The sequence below is a fragment of the Grammomys surdaster genome, unplaced genomic scaffold (genome assembly GCF_004785775.1).
Source record: "Grammomys surdaster isolate TR1022 unplaced genomic scaffold, NIH_TR_1.0 693, whole genome shotgun sequence".
Lineage (NCBI taxonomy): Eukaryota > Metazoa > Chordata > Mammalia > Rodentia > Muridae > Grammomys > Grammomys surdaster.
In genome coordinates, this window is record NW_021605112.1 from 379018 (window position 1) to 400343 (window position 21326).

The 21326-nt window shown below is 42.0% G+C and overlaps 1 protein-coding gene across 3 annotated transcripts in view; it reads right to left on the reverse strand.

Annotated features, from left to right (window-relative positions):
- The window catches only part of LOC114633507 (tripartite motif-containing protein 34A), an 18309-nt gene extending 5623 nt beyond the window's left edge, over positions 1-12686 (reverse strand). Inside the window, exons 1-8 of one of the 3 annotated variants that reach the window (XM_028782072.1) lie at positions 12076-12538; positions 9068-9687; positions 8519-8614; positions 7641-7871; positions 5684-5706; positions 3748-3848; positions 3468-3494; positions 1733-3073 (exon numbers count right to left, since the gene is read on the reverse strand). In XM_028782072.1, coding sequence (XP_028637905.1) covers positions 2514-3073; positions 3468-3494; positions 3748-3848; positions 5684-5706; positions 7641-7871; positions 8519-8614; positions 9068-9487 — 1458 coding nt within the window. In that variant the 5' untranslated portion in view covers positions 9488-9687; positions 12076-12538 and the 3' untranslated portion in view covers positions 1733-2513. Of the gene's footprint in view, positions 1-1732; positions 3074-3467; positions 3495-3747; positions 3849-5683; positions 5707-7640; positions 7872-8518; positions 8615-9067; positions 9688-12075 lie in introns of those variants that run through there. The other 2 variants (XM_028782074.1, XM_028782073.1) reach the window with 2 other exon arrangements.
- Positions 12687-21326: the final 8640 nt, after the last annotated feature.

Below are 21326 nucleotides of genomic sequence, written 5' to 3' on the forward strand. Positions count from 1 at the left end.
TTGTGAGTGCAGAAAAGCTCATGCAGAGCTAGATGATTGTCCGTGTATTTTAACATTTCAGTTTCCAGCTCTCCCCAACAGTTCTGGGCTACTGGAGGAAAGGCACATTTTGCCAGGTAGCCTCTCCACAGTGCTCATCCGTAGCGTTTCTCAAGTTCTTCATCAAGCTGCCAGTAATGTACTAGTCAGAAGGAATTATGATCACAAAACATGTAATATGATATTACCAGCCAGATAGATTAAAAGAATTAACAGTATGTCCTTTCTTATGATACTGGAGCCAGAGGTCTAAGACCAGGTTTGCTCCCATTTAACTTTCAATCTTCTGTTAGCCTACAGGTGGTTGGTTCAGTGCTTGCTTTTACTTTATTTTCACAACAGCTGCAGTTCAAAATATTATTTTAATGCAGGTTTATACAAGGGGGTGTCAAGGCCCTGAGAAGACACACCTGAAGAGTATGGGCTTCTCAAAAAAATATTCTCAAGGAGTAAGACATACCCCATTCAAGACCCTTGCTGTGCTTTTGTTCATGGTTTTGGCCCCTGAACATGGAGTCTGAAGGACAATCTGTTTTCAACAGAGAAGTTACTTAGATCACAGCCAGGGTTCCTTCTGCCCAGCCATCCATGGTGCCCCCTTGGGTGTATGTTGAAGTCTTTTTGAGATTCATACATAACTTCTACCACCACCACCACCCCCAATGTGGTTGATAGTCCATTGCTTTATTCTGAGCTGGCTGGTGAGTGTCCTCTAATTTTGTTTCAGAGCATCTGATCAGACCTTGCATCTCTTTGGTAATATTTGTCTTTTTTCTCTCTCTCTCTTCCATTCTTTTAATAATAACTCTGCAGTTCAACCCTGTATGAACTCTGTTCATAAGGAAAGAGAAGAGACATTTGTTCTCTCCAGCACAATGTGGTGTGGTTGTTGGAGAAATAAATCCTTCAGCTTGTGCCCCAGCCCACCAGCGAAGCACAGGGTGACATGACCTTAACTACACGGACGGTAGTGAGTGGCATTGGTTCAGCCAGACAACCTGGGTGTCTATGCGTGCTGATCACTCAGTGTCTAGGCCTCCTCGTTCCATAAACATGCAGAATAAACCCAAAGCACAGTGGGAGGAACCAACTCCAGACAGACCCAAATGTTGCTTTTATCACATGTCTTGTCTTTTTTTGTTTTTGTTTTTGCTTTTTGTTTTGTTTTGTTTTGAGACAGGGTTTCTCTGTATAGCCCTGGCTGTCCTGGAACTCACCCTGTAGACCAGGCTGGCCTTGAACTCAGAAATCCTCCTGCCTCTGCCTCCCAAGTGCTGGGACTAAAGGGGTGCGCCACCACTGCCCGGCGTGTCTTGTCTTACCAATGAGAAAAGTACCTAATAAAGGGGAGAAGAATGGTTGTGTGGGTGATGAATTCTTCAACATGAATTACTTGATTATTATTACTTGATTATTACTTGATTTCTCCAATAATGTGACTTTCCATTTATTTCTCCCAAACAGAATTTAGCTAATAACAATACAAATAGACAGATTAAATTTTTAGCTGCAAATGGATTATAATAATTTAGAATGAGCCAGGCAGTGGTGGCGCACACCTTTAGTCCCAGCACTTGGGAGGCAGAGGCAGGCAGATTTCTGAGTTCGAGGCCAGCCTGGTCTACAGAGTGAGTTCCAGGACAGCCTGGGCTATACAGAGAAACCCTGTTTCGAAAAACAAACAAAAGAAAAATTTAGAATGAACAACATTGAAGACCAACCTTTATTTTTTTTAAATCAGACCTACTCCACATGAGGTTATATATATGGAATTAAAGTGTCAAGGAAGTAAAACTAGGATTTGAAGACAACAGGTATTTAAAGCACTCCAAACATCCCACAAAATATTTCATTGAGTACAAAGGACTATAGGCCCATATATTATTATGTACAACAGTTAAATGAGTATTTTATATTTACAGATATCTAGTTTTATACAAGGTTCTTAAGTCAGATGTACTTCAATTTTCAGGTTAAAAATCTTGGACTTTATTAGTTTATAAGAAGCAGAATTTGAATTTTTATACTAGACATAGCCTCAACTCATAGCAACTACAGTTGCTGTTCATATTTTCTATTCTTTGACTTCCTGTTGAATGTGAGGTATCCTGAGCAACATACAGTTTAAAAACTTGTTAGTTGTGGTCAGGGCTCAGTTCTTAAGGATTGTCTGAAACAACAGGGATGAGTTAGTGGCTAACAGACTTTGTTACCTTTCTTCAAGACAAAGGGAAGTATGGAAGTTGGAGGGCACGGATATTATACTGACTTAGCTTTAGGCTTGATTAGCTGTCTTTGAGAAAATGCATAGGAGTAAATGGTAAGCTTCTCCTCTAAATGATGCCAGATATACCACATCCAAGCATGACAGAAGGGAGACCATGGGAAGAGATGCCTGAACAGCACAGGTACATCCAGAATGTGAGAGCCTCAAGGCAAGAAGACAGACTGGAAATTTATAAGAATGAGAAAACTCAGGAGTTCAGAGGACACAGGGTCATAGGGGCTGGACAGTCCCAGGGATTGAAGTATGGATAGGCAGGTTGGGAAAAGCAGCATTGGGAGAACTTGTAAATGAGTGACCCGTGGTTTGTGACATTGAAGAAGGACACTGTGCCCTCCTCACAGTCAAGGAAAACCCCAACCCGATGGAGAGGGGTGGCCACAAAGGGGTTCAGAACTGTAGGGTCACAGTTGGAAGAATTCTCAAAGATACTATACCTTGATCCATCCTGCAACCCTATAACCCAGTAGCCATTCTGAGGTTTATATCTGTGGTAATCATTTGACTGGGTTTTGCATCGTCTAACATCAAACTTTAAAGTACGTTTTCTAGTGTAAACTCCCAGGGTCCAGGCATTCTTTTTAGACACATCCACTTCCCAGTAATGTTTTCCTGAGGAGAAACATTTGGAGCCCAAGATCCCATTATTACAACACTTAAAGGGCCAAATGGACACAGATGTCACTTGTCTGTGATCTTCTGAAAGAATAAGATTCAAATTTAGGTTTGTTGGATTAAACGTGAAGTCCGCTGCAAGGGGAAAAAAAAGAAAGAAAGAAAAAGATCAGGTGGCAGATAGTGAGGGAGCTTGTTTGTGAAACATTGTGAAAAGCCAACACTGGAAAGGTTAGCGAGAATACTATTGATTGATTGTGGGGGATGATAAAACAATACAAAAAATGTTACGTAATTGTTGTTTAGTACAGGATCTTGCTAAGTGTCCCAGGTTAGCCTTAGGCATGCAATTCTCCTGCTTCATCTCCCTACTGCTGTGATTGTAAGCATGTACCACCACATGAAGCTTTAGAGGAATATATTATGTGTATGACATAACACGGGAGACAAAGGTGAGGAAGCCGCACTGAACCACACACTTGTGAAAGGTGATCAGAACACAGTGATATGAATGTCTGCAACTTCTTACCCCAGTAGGCACGGACAGCTGTTAGCTCTGAAATGATAGAGATTTTGGTGACTTTTATTAGAAGCAAAAATCTCAAAGAGGTAATACTTTGCTCTAGAGGTAAGAAAGGGTGGTATAAGAGATGTATATGAGAGGTTTAAAAGGTTTAAAGATCCTCTCTGGTAAACAAGAGCACTTGAGGGTGCTCCCTCAGACACAGCTGCATCTCCACCTCACACAACGCCCCCTCCCTGACTCCCTGCTATCGCTACCATAGGCATTCTCCCACTGCTCTCCTCACCTCTAAACTTTTGTAGCATGCCACTCAGATCAGGAGTTTGGAATACCATCTTCAGTTCCTTAGAAACTGCTTTTGGCTTCTTCAGTGTCCAGACCTGACTCCTAGGGACGGAGAAATATTTTAACTTTTATTTAACCTTTAACATTTGTCACATTGTTGTCTTTCTAACATAATTGCCTTTATCTCCTTCCACATCACTGATGTCCTTGATACCTGAGGAGCCTAAGGGAAAGCCTTGACTGTGAATCAGAAGACACAGGCCCCTGTGAAATGTTTCCTGTGACACTGGGAGGATCTACACCTCTTGAAGTCACTGTTGCCTCTTCTAAATATGGGGTAACTTTCATCCCTTTTGAAATCTTATGGAAATAATGTAAATTTATAAATATAAAGCATCAGGAAGACTTCGCCACAGCACTGAGTGTGCCATGAGACCATATGAGTTCTCAAGGAAGTTGAGAGCAAGGTCGAAGGTCCTGGCGGTGATGTAAGGCTCTGTACAGACAGCCTGTGAGTTTGTGAGTATTCCAAAGCCTGGGTTCCAGTGGTACCTGCCCCCCACCCCTGCCCCATAGAGATAACAGATGGTTGGGGAAAGAAGAAAGCCTAAACTCCAGGTATGGCCCACATCAGAGATAACAGATTGTTATGGGGCAAAGTCTCGCAAAAGAAAAGTCATAGCTTAAAATAAATGTGGTCAGCCAGACTTGGAGACTCCTGTCTGTACTCCTAGCACTCAGGAGGTGGAGGCAGGAGGCTCAGGAGCTCAAGGCCAACCTCATCTACTTAGCAAGTTCAAGACTAGCGTTGGCTTCATGGAACCTTGTCTCAAAAACAAACAAACAAACAAACAAACAACAAAACAAAAACAACAACCAAAAAAAACCCAAAGCCTTAAATGAACCTACTTCTAATTTACAAAACAAAAAAAACAAAACAAAACAAAACAAAAAACCCCAAAGCCTTAAATGAACCTACTTCTGATTTCATGTGTTTCTGCTATCAGATTGGCAGCTATGTATTCGGAGAACATACTTTAACACAGGAACTTGTAAAGCATGCCAAGCAAGAGATTGATTATCAGAAACTTGGATCAGAACCACAAATCCTAATGTGTGTGTCTGTTTTTAGAAGTCAGTAAGAATCTTCTACTCTCACTGGGCACAGTGAGTATGATAAGAAGTCCCCATGGCCTGCCTTAGGCCTCGGTAAGGCTTGCTGTACAAGAAACACCTACGAAGCAGGAGATCCAGGACTGGCAGCAGAAAGGGAGTGTGAAATAGTGACGTGTAGTCACAGAAAATGACTCTGAAAGCTCTCCTGCCCTTAGTGGCCCTAACTCTGACTTAAACTGCCACATTCACTACTGCCGAATCTCGTTCATTCTCAGTGAGGGTGAAACAATCTAATCTTCACCTGGGACCAGCAGTTCTAGATGATGATGACGTGGCAGCCAAATGTCCCTGATATGGGACATATTTTCCTCACTGGTATAAAACTATTTGTATGGTTCCTGTCTTAGTTAGAGTTTCTATTGCTAACACCATGACTGAAAGCCACTTGGAGAGGAAAGGGTTTATTTCATCTTTCATGTCTCGATCACAGTCCTCATGAGGGGAAGTCAGGGCAGGAACTCAAGACAGGAACCTGGAGACAGGAACTGAAGCAGAGACCATGGAGGAATGCTGCTGACTGCCTTCTTCCACATGCCCTACTCAGACTGCTTTCTTATACAGTCCAGGACCATGGACCCAGGGTGACACTAGGCCCTCCACAACAACCACTAATCAAGAAAATGCCTCACAGGCTTGCCTACAGGCCAGTCTGATTTGCTCAACTGAGACACTAGCTTGTGTTAAACTGGTAAAACTAATCAGAACAGCTACTAATTCATCTTTATTACACAAAAGCACTGCTTGGCATCACCCATACTCACCATTTCAAGATACCACTCATATCCTGGGGAGAAGAGAAAAAACACAAGTCACAACGAGTGATAATTAGAACAGTTTTAGTGAAAAAGGCAAAGGAGAAGGAGGAAGCAGCAGAAGCAGCACCAGCAGTAGTGGCAGAGGAAGAGGATGCAAGAGGAGGAGGAGGAAGACGAGGAGGTGGAAGAAGAGGAGGAGGAGGAAGAGAAGGAGGAGACCGAATCTGAGAATCAAGAGTAAGTTATTTTATTTTTAATTTTTTTACTAGATGCTTCTCTATATGTGGCCCAGAGTGGCACTGAACCACCTGTTTCAGCCTCTTAAATGCTGAGGTTACAGATACCAGTTTCTTTCCTTTTTCCTTGTTTTTAAAGTTATGCCAAAATAGCAACAAAACCGGCAACCCTTAGGCTAGACACACTATGGAGAAAAATAAAGAGGTAAAATTTTCAAACTGGGATAAAAAGATAAGACATTGCTACTGACCTTAAAGAAATTAAAAAGAATCACCGTGGTTCACATGTTTCATCCCAGCACTCAGGAGGCAGAGGAAGGAGTTTGAATGTGGGAGTTCAAGGCCAGCCTGGTTTACATAGTGAGACCTAGGCCAGCCAGGGCTATATAGTGAGACCCTATCTCAAAACAAAAACAAACAAACAAACAAACAAAAAACCAAAACAACAACAACAACAAAAAATTGAAAAGAACCATGAGGAGCTGGGGTGTGGCTTGGTGGTAGGATGCTTACCTAGCAAGTGTGAGGCCCTGGATTCCCATCCCAGTTTACCATGTTATAAAAAATAATAATAATAAAATAAATAAATAAAAATAATAAAAAAAAATAGATAAGTTAGAGGAGATGAACAAATTCCCAGAAGTACAGAACCAATCAATACTGATTCAAAAAGCCAAAGCATGTAAAAAGATTAGATTGGAAGTCGAAGTTCAAGCAAAGCCCAACGATGGCTTCACTGTTGAATTATAGTAAAAGTCTAAAGAATAGACAACATCAAAATTGATAAAGCAACACAAGAAGAAACAAAGCAACCAAAGCATCCCTGGAATGAGGATACAGCTTAGCACTAGAGTGCTTGGGTACAGAAATTAAAAAGGGCAGTCAAGAGGGCTCAGTGGGTAGAGATGCCTGCTGCCAAGCCTGGTGAGCTGAGTTTAATCCCTGGGACCTATACTGTGGAAGAAGAGGACAGACTCCCATGAGCTGTCCTTTGATCTCTACCTGTGGGCTATGGCATGTGTGTATGCATACATGTATGCACACACACACACACACACACACACACACACACACACACACTAAAAAAGATGTAGCTAAAAAAATTTAAATCGGCCAGGAGGTGGTGGCCATGCCTTTAGTCCCAGCACTTGGGAGGCAGAGGCAGGCGGATTTCTGAGTTCGAGGCCAGCCTGGTCTCCAGAGTGAGTTCCAGCACAGCTAGGGCTACACAGAGAAACCCTGTCTCGAAAAACAAAAACAAAAACAAACAAAAAAAAATTTAAATCACACAAAAAAAGAAAGAAAACTCATGGCCATGATAATCATAAACTAATATCTATCCCATAAATGAGATTTGGTTCAACATAAAGACATCAATCAATGTGATAGTCCATATTAATAGAATAAAGACAAGCACAATCTCAATGGTGGTGAAAAACCGAAGAAAGCATTTGACAAACTTCCACATACTTTCATGTAAAAAGGAGAAAGAGAGCAGGCAGGATTAGAAGGCACCTTCTGCAGCCTGTCAAAGATGTGTAACATTGCTCCCGCAACCCTGCCAGCTAATATCATACTTAATGGGGAAAAAACTGAATGGTTGCTCCCAAGGTAGGAAAAGAGAAAGGAGAATACTCTTCCATGACTTCCATCCAATGCTATGTTATTAGCCCCAAGAAGGAAAGAGAAAATGTCTCTGCACTCTGAGGTGAGCTGCTCGGTCCTACCTGCAGCAGCTCTGTGTCTGACCACTCACGCCGTCGCTCTAGATCCCAGATGAGTTCCTCCACCAACTGGTTCTGTTGAGCCAGCTCAGCCTCTGCCCCTGCCAGGCTGTCTAGTATCATCTGTTCCTCTTCCCCGAGTCTTTTCAGCTCTCTCTGTTCCTCCTTGTCCAGGATTCTCCTAAGCTGATTAAAGCCTGTTTGTATCCTTTGTCTCTCAGTCTGGATCTGGTGCTGCAGAAATGAACATTGAGAGAGAGAGAGAGAGAGAGAGAGAGAGAGAGAGAGAGAGAGAGAGAGAGAGAGAGAGAGAGAGAGAGAGAGAAAGAGGTAATGAGTCTGCCAGGCTAAAGGAAGATGTCACTGTAAGTAGGACTTCAAACCCAGGGAGACATAGGAATACAACAGCAATTTGAAGGATGCTATTCTTCTCTTCTATTTTCCCTTTAGTGCAAACAAACCCAAACAAGAAGAATAAAGAAACAGCTCTCTCCTTGTGGAACATCCAAAAATAATGTAAAACTAGGATGAGGCTCAGATTGTAGATGGATGTCTTGGGCACTCGTGTCTCCCTACATTAGCACTCCTGGTTTTGAATTTGGGGGAATTTTCACTTGTTTGTTTTTGTTGTGCATGATATCTTCCAGCAGAACTGTCAGAGCCTCGGTATAAAAGAGAAGAACAAAGAGCCTTCCAGCCTTACACTCAATTCCAAATATGTATGTGTATTTACAATGATATGCTCCCACCCTCATTCCTAAAGAGTAGCTTGTCAGATAGCTTTGGATTTATTGAATGCAAGGAAACAAAGGGCCTAATTGGATCAGGATCAAAGAAGGTCATCCTAAGATTCCCAGCATCACTCAGGAAGCGATTCCTGCCTTCCAGGAAATTCTGTCTTCTTTGATGTTAGCTTCCAATGTCTCCACCTTCTTCTGCTCCTTCCTCAGCCTCGTGAGAGCTTTCTGGAGATTCTCCTGTGTGAAAGGAGTCATACCTGTCATGCGTTCCACCTGGACAGAGAACTAACAAAGAAACCAGTTTGTTCCCAGAAAAGACCAGTTCATAAAAGCTGTGAAGTTGATACTTAGTGTTTACAATGGAAGAAAGTCTAAAGAGGTGAATGAATGCATTCTTTATCCCTAGAGGAGTAAAGTCATCACCTACACATCGTCCTCCTGCTGACAGGAGCAGTGAACACAATGCTGAGAAAGCATTCCCCACCCAAGCAATGCAAGGGAAAGGGACCAGAAACCTGTTCTTGGTTAAGGAGATTGTATGTACTGCAAGCCAACCCGTTATACAAATGGAAAGAAAAGACATTTCTAGGCATTAGGAATCTAGTGGCAGTGTGAATCAAGAATGATAGGAAGGTAATATTTCTTAGCAAGAATCACTTTCTGCCCAATCTTCCTCCATCATGGACTTACCTGACATTCCCTAACTGCTTCCTCCCGGAGGAATGTGTGGTGACCACGATGCTCCTGAGAACGCTCACAAACCCAGCAAATGACCTTCTTGTCCTCCTTACCGAAGAGAAGGAGTTTCTCTCTATGGTGTACACAGAGATCTCTCTTTTTCCCACTGTCAGGGTTCAACTTGACTTCCCTGAGTCTCTCTACTACATCTGCCAGATGCTTATTAGCCTGTAGATTTTCAAATGAGAATCTTGTACCACACACAGGACAGCTGCTTTTCCCTCTGGGGTTGATCACTGAATTCTTGTTCATGGTGAGGCAGGCTTGGCATATACAGTGGCCACAGCCTAGACTCAGGGGTTCTGTCAAAAGCTCTCGGCAGACAGGGCAAGTGGCCTCCTTCTGTACATCCATCAGACCTGTTGAGGCCATTGTGCTGCCCCTGTATCTTTTACTGTCTTAACCTCTGAGGCGTTTCTTTCTTAAGGGCTGGTGGACAGCTAGGCAGATTATAAAACAATGCTGAATCAGTCCTCCAAGGCAACTCAGGACAACACAGCCACTAAGTATCCTTCAAGGTGGACAATATGATGGTTGAAAGCACTCAATTTTCACCCGTGACTAGACAGAATCTGCAACAAAAAACAAACCCATAATAATTTGGTAAATGGAACAGAAATACTCCAGATGAAGAATGCAGTGGTAGCACAGAAAAGAGTAGGAAGAAAGAACAGGAAACATAGTTAACAAAGGCCTGAGCACTGTGCAGACATGCAGTCCAACAACAGAAGACCTGGAATCTGCATTGCACACTGGTAATGGACAAAGTCTCACTTTTGTCCTGGTAGTTAGCCACACAGTACAGTATTGGGACAGACACTTTGATTGGGACCTGGCAGGTTTAGGGGTATGTTTTCTGGCTTCCATTATTAAAACAAAACAAAATACCACAAAACAAAACAGCTGGGCAATGGCAGTGCAGACCTTTAATCTAGGGAGGCAGAGGTAGGCTGTTCTCTGAGTTTGAGGTCAGCCTGGTCTACAGAGTGAGCTCCAGGACAGTCAAGCTACACAGAAAAACCCTGCCTTGAAAAATCAAAAGTAAATGAAATAAAAAAAAATCATATATTTCAAATCAAGATCTTACTACGGAGAAGAATAAACCAATAATAAAAATTAGTGGAAAGAAATAAGGGCTGAAACTAATGAGCTGGAAACTAGAAGCGTAAAAAGGATCAATGAAAGAGTCCTTTGAAAGAGCAGACAGGCCTGACAATTTCTTGGCCAATGAGCCAAAAGAATGAGAGGGGTAAATGCATCTGATCAACGCATGGTGTATAAGTACACACAACCTAAAAGAACAAAAGATATTATTTTTAAAAGTTAATAAAAGCTAATGAACATTAAAAGATGATGTTCAACCTACTGTTGATTGGTAAATAATAAAAAGAAAAATTTAAAAATCACTATGATTTCTGGAGAGATGGTTCAGCGGTTAAGAACACTTGCTGCTCTTCCAGAGGATCCAAGTTCAGTTCCCAGCACCCGCATGCTGACTCGAAACATCCAGAACTCCTATGCCACAGGATTTGAAACCCTCTTTTGACATCTGAAGTGACACACATGTGGCACACATTCTCATTCTTCTTCTTCTTCTTTATTATTTCTTTTAATTTGTATTTTTGAGACACAGTCTCATGTAACCCAGGCCAGGGTCAAACTGGCTGGATAAGCAAGGCTGACCTGGAACTAACTTCTGATCATCTTGCCTACACCTTCCAAGTGATCAAATTATCGACATGGACCAGACCACTGAACTGTCTTGAGAAGCCCATACTTCCTCTTGAGTGTGTACTTGCTCTCTGTCATAAAATGTCCTCCAACTCCTCACAGAGCCTCCTCTCTGGATTCTTTCTCTGATGACAGCAAGAATCAAGGCAGCCAGGCAGTGGTGGTGCACACCTTTAATCCCAGCATTTGGGAGGCACAGGCAGGCGAATTTCTGAGTTCGAGGCCAGCCTGGTCTACAGAGTGAGTTCCAGGACAGCCAGGGCTACACAGAGAAACCCTGTCTCCAAAAACCAAAACAAAATAAAGATATTTCACTGAATAGTTTGCTTACTCTAAAAACTAAAGCTGAAAAGTTTTAATTTAATCTTTTAAAACCGTGAACCACAGCATAGATTTATTCCATATTAAATAAATATCAAATGGGTGCTTATTACACTTTTTTTCATGCCAGAAATACGCGTTATTTCCATTGACATTTTTCACAAATTATCTTCTGTGTTTGACCACAACTAAACTCTCCAGCATTCCAGTGCAGACTCAGAACAAGACAGGTGGAATGAACTCTGAAAAGTGAGGTTATTGGACAATGGTGGGTGTTTAATCCATCCATCACAGTGCAAAATGCCCATACGTCAGCCTAACATGGAAAACATTCAAGATCAATATCTTACCAAGAACAGTAACACCTAAGGCCCTCTCCAGCAATACCTAACTCTTGTTAACTATCTCCGAGAAAGCAAACAAGGAACAGACATAACTTTCGGTGCAAAGAGCCAAGCAGGAAGAATGACCAATAAGGCCTACACCAGATGAGGACAGGATCCTTTATAGCTATTGAAATGGGGGTGTGGGAGGGAACACACAGGCTTGCAGTCCCAGCCGAGGCAGGATGATATTTGAACCCAGAAGGCCAGGGCCAACCTCATTAATGCAGTGATTCCAGTTTCAAAAATAAATAATGAATACTTAAAAAAAAAAATCTCTGTTTAGGTAAAAACAGATTCCTAAGAATGGAGCTACAGAGGTGCATAGGGTTCAAAAGTGACACAGGGGCGGGTATCTAGCCTGCAAGTTCTCAAGTGCATCAAGGGCACGGGATGTTAAGGTCACTGATAGCTCCTCTGTGGCTGCAAGGAGAGTAGAGGCTCCTCTTACCTCAATCCCCTGAAAAGAAACAAGGAAGAGGGAGAGAAGAGAAGGGGACATGGGGAGCTCTTGAGATTCCAGACCTGTTTACAAGGTGCATCACTGCTGCGGAGCAGAAGGAAACAGGAAGCGCTTTCCTGGGTGAAAGGAGGGGCTTTCTCCGAAAAGAAGACCTTCCTGCTCAACTTTCAAGTCGATTCCTCCCGAAACTCTTTTTCTCAACTTCAGAGCACAGCGGTTTGTGATCTGTGCGCAAATAAGCGTCTCCGAAGCTTCACTGACTGAGTTCTCTCCTTCCAGGGTCTCCCTCCGCCCTGGACAAACGTTCGCACACACCTTGGACCCTCACCTCCGGCCTGGAAGGTGAAATCTTTTCCTCCAAGCTGAAACGGTGAGGAAAAGTCAAGGGCAGGTTTTAATCAGCTAACCAGCAGCCCCTCCCTTTCTGGCTGCGGAGAAAAGAAACTGAAACTCCAGACCAGCGGGTACAGGAAAGAGGAGGAAACTTTTGAGTCCTAAGTGCTGGCAAAACTCTAGGCCACCGACAGAGGGCGATGCAGGGACTCTTGGCGATCCAAGGGCAAACTGAAGACTTGACCTAGAGTTGAAGTTTTCAGCGTCCAGGAAGAGCTTTTTGGTGGTCATAGCTAAGGGCTGTCACTTACATCCGGTAGGTAAAGACCAGGTTAAGGGAAGATTCCATTCAGCAAAAAGGCAGCCACGAACTTAGAAGAAACAGGAGAAACTTCTATTAATGTGTGAGCCGAAAATCAAACAAATAGTCCAGCAAGCCATACAGTTTCTTACAGCCTTTTTCAGGCCAGGCAGCAGCAGTATGTCTGTCTAGTCACCATCTGAGGGTGGTCTCTGAGTTCCTTAGTCATTAAAGTTGTTCAGTTAGAGGACCAGAGAACCCAAGAACGAGTAGAAACTCATGTTTTAAAAAAGCACAGTCATTTGTTTAATTTGTGAATAACAATGGCCCTTTGGTTATGAAAATAGAATCTGCTCTCAGCGCTGCGCTTTGTCCACTTTGACAATCTCTACTGTCTCCACCCCATTCCCTCCAAGATTAGCACGGTTGCATTCTTTCTAGGCTCTACCCAACAGTTACCTAGCAACAGCCAGGTAGGCCTGGCTTGCTATAAAAGGAACTGTTTGGCCCTCCTTGTTCTCTCTGGCCCCTTTCTCTTCTCCTTCTTTCTCCTTCCCCCTCCCCCTTTCTCTACTTGTTCTCTGCCGGTTGCTCTCTCTCCCTCCCCCCCCCTCTCTCTCTCTCTCTCTCGCTCTCGCTCTCTCCTTTTTTGCCCCCTCCCCCTCTCTGCCTCTACTCCCTTCTCAATTCCCCCCTCCCATGGCCAAATAGGCGGTACCTCAGGGGGGAGGGATGCCTCAGCATGGGCCAGTTGAGGCAACCCTCACACCACACCATACCATACTCTACAAAACACATCAACTAAGGCACCTTGCCTTTAACTAACAGGCATAACTAACTCTTGGCCTACCTAAGTAAAACCAGTTTATTTACCTCTTGGCCAGAGTTTCTCCTAAGATATATGTGTTCCTCTCCATCCCTTACCTTCAATCTTGGGAGGCTGCAAAATGCAGGGACAGCTCTATATACAAAGAATTGTTTAAGTCAACCCAATCAACAAGAGAGAGGGAAACCATGCCTGAAACAGGAAATGGTGCTAGTGAAGTTGTAAGGGTCTGTGATTCAAAGAATGTCACTCAGACTCAAATGATATGTAAAGGCAAAGATCGTTTTCTGCAGAAGTCCAGCATGCTGGGGACTCCCGTTACCAAGAGGGAGATACCCAAGTGAGCTTGCAGGCCTGACTTAAAGCACAATCTGGGGTAGGTGAACTCTGTGTTAATCTGTTGGGTCCATCTCTATGAACATTCTATTACTGGGGTATGGGGACTGGAAACTTGCTGGGGAGGTCTGGGAACTGTTACTGAGGTAGTAGCTGAGGAAGTCTGGAAACTACTGCTGACCCATTGCCCTTGCCTCAGGCTGCGTGTCTGGGACATTCCATTACCTGGACGTGAAGGTTGGAGCCTAAGATTTTTTCTATCTACTAATTACTGTTGACTTGCCTGGGCTTGCCTGGACTGGCTCAGTTCTTTGGCCTAGTCTCCTTACCTGCCAACTTGAAGTCTGTCATGGAGTCAGCCTAGCTTTCTGAAAGTCACAGACCTTAAAGGAGAACCTACAACCATGACTTTATTAAATCAGCCCAATTCCTGAAACAATCCAAACATTTGTTTTTATACCCACAGATAAGTGTAGTCCTCACTGTATGTGAGGGGTGCAGTAAAGAAACCACGGAAAAGCAAAGGTTTTTCAATCTTATACACACACACATACACATACACATACACACATATATAGTGTATATATAATATACTGTATATTATATAATATATACAATATAATGTATAATATAATATGGTGATATACACTATAATATATAGTATATAATATACTATGGTACATATATAATTATATATACAATTTATATATAATTATATATATATTAAATTGTATATATGAGAGAACATCCAGAGCCATCTCTAAGAGTCCAGAGCAGAAACAGACTGGACATGGCCAAGTGTGTCTTGGACAATAAGGAGAATAGTGAGATCAGTAGAGAAGAATAGTGTATATAGCAAGATTGAGGTGGAGGGGGAACCTTGTCCTTATTTAGAAAACAAAGGGGTATCTGAGAAGGAGGAGGCCTAGGGAATTGAGAACCCACAGGATAGTTTTTGGGCTTTGAAATGTATAAAGGATACTTGTGAATGGGGTTGTAGGAGCCTGGAGGCTAGCATGGGCTTTGATATACAGCCACTGGTATGTGTCCCCTTCTACCAGAGGCAAGGGAAATAAGTCCTTTTCAGAAGTTCACTTAGGAATGCTGGCTTTTATTTAACCAACAGAAATCCTTCTATAGTTCAGCTTGAATTGGGCTAAGACTGTCATTTTTAAATACATAAACTGCCTGAGACCTAACACACCCCTCATCAAGGAAATTTAACTTTGTAACAGATGGAGACCATTACAGAAAACCAGAACCAATCAAAATGCAGAGTTATGGAGTACAGTCCCAACTGATGCATCTACCAAATACATCTACCAAACACTCCTACACCTAAGGCTCAGGGAACATAGCTGAAGAGGAGGCAGAAAGATTGTCCGAGCCAGAGGATCAGGGAGTTTGCTGTGGGACTGTGTCTCCCAGCATATCAGAAGTTATGCCCATAAGTCTCACTTATCATGACTGCTTAAACATGAGCTGAAGAAGACACACACACACACATACACAAACACACATAAAAGGTGGCGGTATGGGGCGTTCACGTAAGAAATTTACGGCAGACTCAAAGACAGCAAGGAAGGAAAAGAAGGACCATGAGGCTCAGTTCTGACAGACTTTTGGGAATTATCATACATAAGATTTAATATAACCTTGATATTGATGCAAAGGGGATAGGTAAGAGTTCATTTGGGAGCCAATTATGAGTGACTTTGTCCCAAGAACATCAATTTTGGTTGCCCCAAATTCAGTATTTTAATGTGGAAGCAGTTTGATAAAGTTCTGATTTAACAGAAAAAAAAAAAAGAAAATAGTCAATAAATTTTCAAATACATTGATGGAAACAGGTAGGCGGATTAATCAGGAGAAATTTCTGCTACTGGCCTCAGATGCTACCTGATGACACTCTTTTTAGCTTGGTTAGAAAAACCAGTGCTTCTGTCTCAAAAAAAAAAAAAAACAAAAAACAAAAAACAAAAGGGGGCTGGAGAGATGGCTCAGTGGTTAAGAGCACTGACTGCTCTTCCAGAAGTCCTGAGTTCAATTCCCAGCAACCACATGGTGGCTCACAACCATCTGTAATGGGATCCAATGCCCTCTTCTGGTGTGTCTAAAGACAGCTACAATGTACTTATATAAGTAAAAAAATAAATAAATCTTTAAAAAAAAAAAGAAAAGAGAAAAAACAAAAGGAAAAAAAAAGAAAACCAGTGCTTGTTTGTACTTTCCAAATTATTGTGTAAATGAACACAAAGACGTGTGCAGAGGAGGGCACTACAGGACTACTAACAGGGCTAAAGACCTCCCCAAATCATGTGACAGCCAACTTTGTAGTGTTCCAATGCTGCAGTTTCTGATAGGGGAAATGGGACATGGAAATATTTTTCTTCTAGGAAGCAGTTTATTGTGCCTTCAAGAAGGTTCTGTACATTAGTATTCAAAGGTCAAACTAAATGCAATGGGGCTACTGTGTCTCCCATATATGGGAACATACAATGTGACTGGGTATCCTAAATTATCAAGTCATGGTACTAAGGGTATGAAGAGAGGAGGGCTGTTTGGGGAGCATGCCAAGGCTCTAAGTCACATGTTGGCTAAACCACATAGACAGCTCTCAGTTCTCTTTTTCTTTGGCCTCTGGAAAAACCCCACTAACGGCTTCACCAAACTTGCAGCACTCACTGACATGGTAATTAATCAGCCTTGCAAAGGTTCAACCGGAACCTTTCTAACTTTTATAGCTTCTTTCTAACTTTTATTGACAATGACTAATATGTCAAAGAGTAGAATTTAAAAAGTGTAAAAAACGGTTGTGGAATGTTAGTGGAGAGATGAGGGTTCTAAGAAAGAAAAGGGTTGGATACTAAGCCTGCAGTAACAGGAATGAAAACTACCTCTAATGTGATTATCAGTGGTGCTGCCTAGCTTAACTGAGAAGCGGAAATTGTACCTTTCAGTATCATGACTCAAACCTTAGCAACAGGCGGGGCATGGCCAAAGAGGAGTCTGAACTTGAAGAGGTAGCAACTAAAATTCTTCAGTGTCAAATACAAAAGGAAAAAAAAAGCACATCTATGAACCAGACAACGCTGGAGGATACATACACCGTTGGGATACAGGAATTGTTGGGTCTGGGAATTGCCATGCAAACCACCCAGACACTAATCTCAGTCAAATAGGGATGGTTTATTGAACATCACATTCCAAAGACTGATCTATTAGGGAGATGATTCAGGCTCAGGAGCTGAACCATGACCTTGAGTTACGAACCTACAGGATTTTTGTAGGACCCCAAAGGGCTGCTATGCCCTGGCTGAGACTTTCTGTGTGCTGCTGTCTACTAAGTAACATTCTGCGGTCCCTCTAAGATCAAAAACATCCTGACTAAGGCATGGTACCCCAGGAAGGGAATTTACACTTGACATCCAGTTGTTCCCCCACCCCCACCCCAGTTGAGTTCCTGTTTTTTCCTGAGTTTGTAATTTTCCTTCCCTGGCTTGGTGTATATATTGAACCTGCTCAGTAAAAGCTTTGGCATTCTGTCATAAGGGATGACCCGAGTCTGAGTCTTTCTTTAATCCCCCAGGCCTAAACCCGAGCTCAGTACTGCGGGCAGCACCGGAGCTGTCAGAATTTTAAGTCTTAAAATCTATATACATCTGTGCCAAGTTATTCTACCAATTAGGAGTTAGGGATAGGGGATTCCATTAGGACCAGGTCTTTGATGTTCCTTTATCCCATTCTCGTTGGTTGTGGTATTCAACTGTGGCAGGGGACTTGCCTTGTCTAACATTTATGCCTTGTCTACCAGGATGAGACTTACCTTGTCTAACATTAATATCTTATCTTGCCAATCAGGATGTTAGTTACCCATGTACATGTCTCTCTTTGCCAAGCAGGATGTCAGTTCCCGGAAAGGTCTTAGGAACTTAAATTTTACCTGACCCTTATTGAAAACAGAAGTCTTATTCCAAATAGTTTCTTATATTGGGCAGGTGTCTCTCTTATGTTGGGGTCCATCCCAGGGGCAGCTCATAAGAGCAAATGCCATAAAAGGTTCTACACAGGTACAGGAAGTGCTTCTGGGTGGTTGGTTCTGGTTCAAGCTTATTGTGGATAAATATACAAAGCAATTCTACTGACTTCTGTTGTGATTGGTTTCCAAGGACACAGAACATAATTGAAGTGTAATCAACTTGAACATGAGAAAATTTCCTAGTAACAGCAGAAACATCATATCAGAAAGTTTCCTTATAATATTAGTAACAGCACAAAATGGCAGGCTAGCCAGGTAACAAACAGTTACCTAGGCCTTAACATTGAGTCTAGGCCTTAGTATTTTACCTAGACCTTAACAGTAATGAAGATAAAGATGGTCAACAGAAGAAATGGTTGAAATAATAATGGCCAAGAATTTTATAAAACTTAACGTCAGACACCAAATCTGAAGTTCACAAAGTATAACACCCGTCTAAATTAATTTTTTAAAGTTTAGCTGATACTTTGTCTAGTTAGCAAAAAATGTACCACTTCACTGCTTGCCTTCGAACTTTTGAACCTATTTTTCATTTAAAAAGCCTGACCCATGCCAGGTGTAGGTGGCGCATGCCTTTAATCCCAGCACTTGGGAGGCAGAGGCAGTCGGATTTCTGAGTTCAAGGCCAGCCTGGTCTACAGAGTAAGTTCCAGGACAGCCAGGGCTGCACAGAGAAACCCTGTCTCGAAAAACCAAAACAAACAAACAAAACAAACAAACAAAAAAGCCTGACCCAAGAACAGTGAGGTGTGACAATTGTCTGCTATTATGGTGCACATTCAATAAGCTATTCTTGTTTAACTCAGATTGGTCTAAGTATGGTTTGTGTGGCAATTTCCAGACCCCAACATTCATGATTTAGATAAAATGTAATTGTCACTAGTTGTAATAAAGTAACTCTTCTTCAAATAATACACACGTAATAAGTTTTATTTAAAAATATTTACTTTATTATTGAGAAAGGGTCTTACTATGTAACCCTTGGCTGGTTTGTAATTTCTTATACAGACCAGGATGATGTTGAATCCAGAGATCTGACTGTGTTTGCCTCCCAAGTGCTGGAATTAAAATCAAGGGGCTTTTACTTTTATAACTGTGTGTAGGCAAGTACATGAGAATGCAGTGTCCAGGGAGGCCTATACAAAATGTCAAGTTCCCTGGAACCAGAAACAGGGGATTATGGTGTTGCAGGATATTTGACCACACTGTGAATCCCAAAATTGTGAACTGGAAACCTTGTTGTGGTGTGGCTCAGCCCTAGCACACACCTTTAACCTAAGAACTTTCTGTAAACAAGAGCTAAATAAAGTCAAGGATTGGTCAAGAAGCGGAGCAACCAACCAGTTGAGAGGGAGCAAAAATAAGGAAGTAAATAGGAAGGTCTGTGAGTTGAAGCGTGTTTTAAGAATGCATGGAGAAGGAGCTTCCTCCTGGGATGTCCGTGGAGTAGGAAGGTCAGCTCAGTCCATTCTCTGCCTCTCTAAGCTAGGAGTCTCTCAACATAGCATCTGGCTCCTGAGTCTTAATTGGTAAAACGAATGGTTGGGATTTTTGTTTTAAAAATATGGGGCTGAAAAGATGGCTCAGCAGTTAAGAGCACTCATTGTTCTTCCACAGGTCCTGAGTTCAATTCCCGGCAACCACATAGGGGCTCACAACTATCTGTAATGCCTTCTTCTTAGAGAAAACTAATTTCTATTCTAAAAATAACTATGCCAAATCAGAGAATTAAAGCCAGAATAAAATAAATGACAACACTGTAAGCCACTACTTATGAACTAGATATTCTATTATTTAATCTCTTTATACCTCAGAGGAACATTACTTCATGATACAAGGGAGGGGCAGATAGAGCGAGCCTACTTTAAATAAGATGAGCAAAAACAGACTTTCATACATAACCAAGTCTGTGGACAAATAGGTTTTCAATAGCAAGCGGTTTTGGAAAAACTGTATCTAAATAGACAAAGTTAGTCTACACCTTGCACCATTTATGAAAGTCATCTCAATGAGGATAGTAGAGTTAAAGAGAAATTTAAAATTATAAAATACATTTTAAAAATTAGAGATTTTCTTTTAAGATTTTATCTGATGCCCACCAGAAGAGGGCATCAGATCCCATTACAGATGGTTGTGAGCCACCATGTGATTGCTGGGAATTGAACTCAGGACCTCAGGAAGAGCAGTCAGTGCCCTAAACCACTGAACCATCATCTCTCCAGCCATAGAGATACTCTTGATCTTGAATTGAAGACTTTTGATTCATTCTTTGTCTTTATTTCATTTATAGTTTTTTGAGACAAGATCTCTCAATGCAGCCTTGGCTGTCCTGGAGCTATGTAGACCAGGCTGGCCTTGAGCTCAAGAGATCTACCTACCCCTGCCTTTTGAGTGCTGTGATTAAAGGTGTTTGCCACAACACCCTGTTATACTTATTGTTTGAATTAGATTCTTGCTCTATTTAGGCTTGTGCCACCAAAACACATTTGATTTTTTTTAAACATAAATAACATCCTCTTAGTATTTGATATATGTACTTCATCTTCACAGTAGTTTAACTTACTCCACAAAGAACAATGTGGAACAATTTCTACCTTAAAATTCCTCTGGAAAAGGTTGAGGCTGAAAGCTTGCTCTAGCTGTCTGTTTAAACAAGCCTTCCTGGAGGCTTACAGAATTACTTTGGTATCTAGGGTTAGTTTTATTTAAAATAATATATTAAAACTTTAAGACAATAGTTTGATTATTTTACATTGCTTTTATGGAAATTCAGGATTTCACAGTTACAGTACATTGGAGAGTACCAAAATTTCAATTGAATTTAATTAAGAGGCTTCGACTAATTCCTTTGGCCTGAAAAACAAAACAAAACAAAACAAAAACCAAAACAACAAAAAAACCAAGATAAGGAACTACCCAGACAGACCTTTTTCTTCTCTGAACTTGTGCCAGTGCTGGCCCATCCGCTCACTCTTTCTCTTCAGGGCAAGTCAGGATTCAGAACCTGCACTTCTGGGATGCCACAGATGTCTTATGTCCCAGAGCAGACCCACACTAGGGTTTTACAGAGGTCAGAGTCCTCAAGAGCAGGAATGTTCTCCAGACAGAGTTCTCTCCAGCCATCTTCCCAAGCCCATGTTTCCCAGCTGTGTTCAATCATAGTCTTCGTTGCCACACCCTTGAGGGTCTGGAGAGATGGCTCGGGAGCTAAGGGTATTCTTTATTTTTACAGAGGACATGAGTTTCATTCCAGCATCCATGTCTAGTTCTAGCTGATCTGAAGCCTCTGGCCTCCTCACTCATAAACACATATGTACACGATTAGAAAATAAAATCTTAAAACAACTTGCCCCCACAAAAACCCCTCAGGGTTTGCGTGAAGTGTACAGATAGATTCTTTTCTAAACGGGTGTACACTCAAGTCTTCCTTGGTACTCTGGTCCAAGACTGTTATTCTAGGGTTCCCTCAAGAATAGAA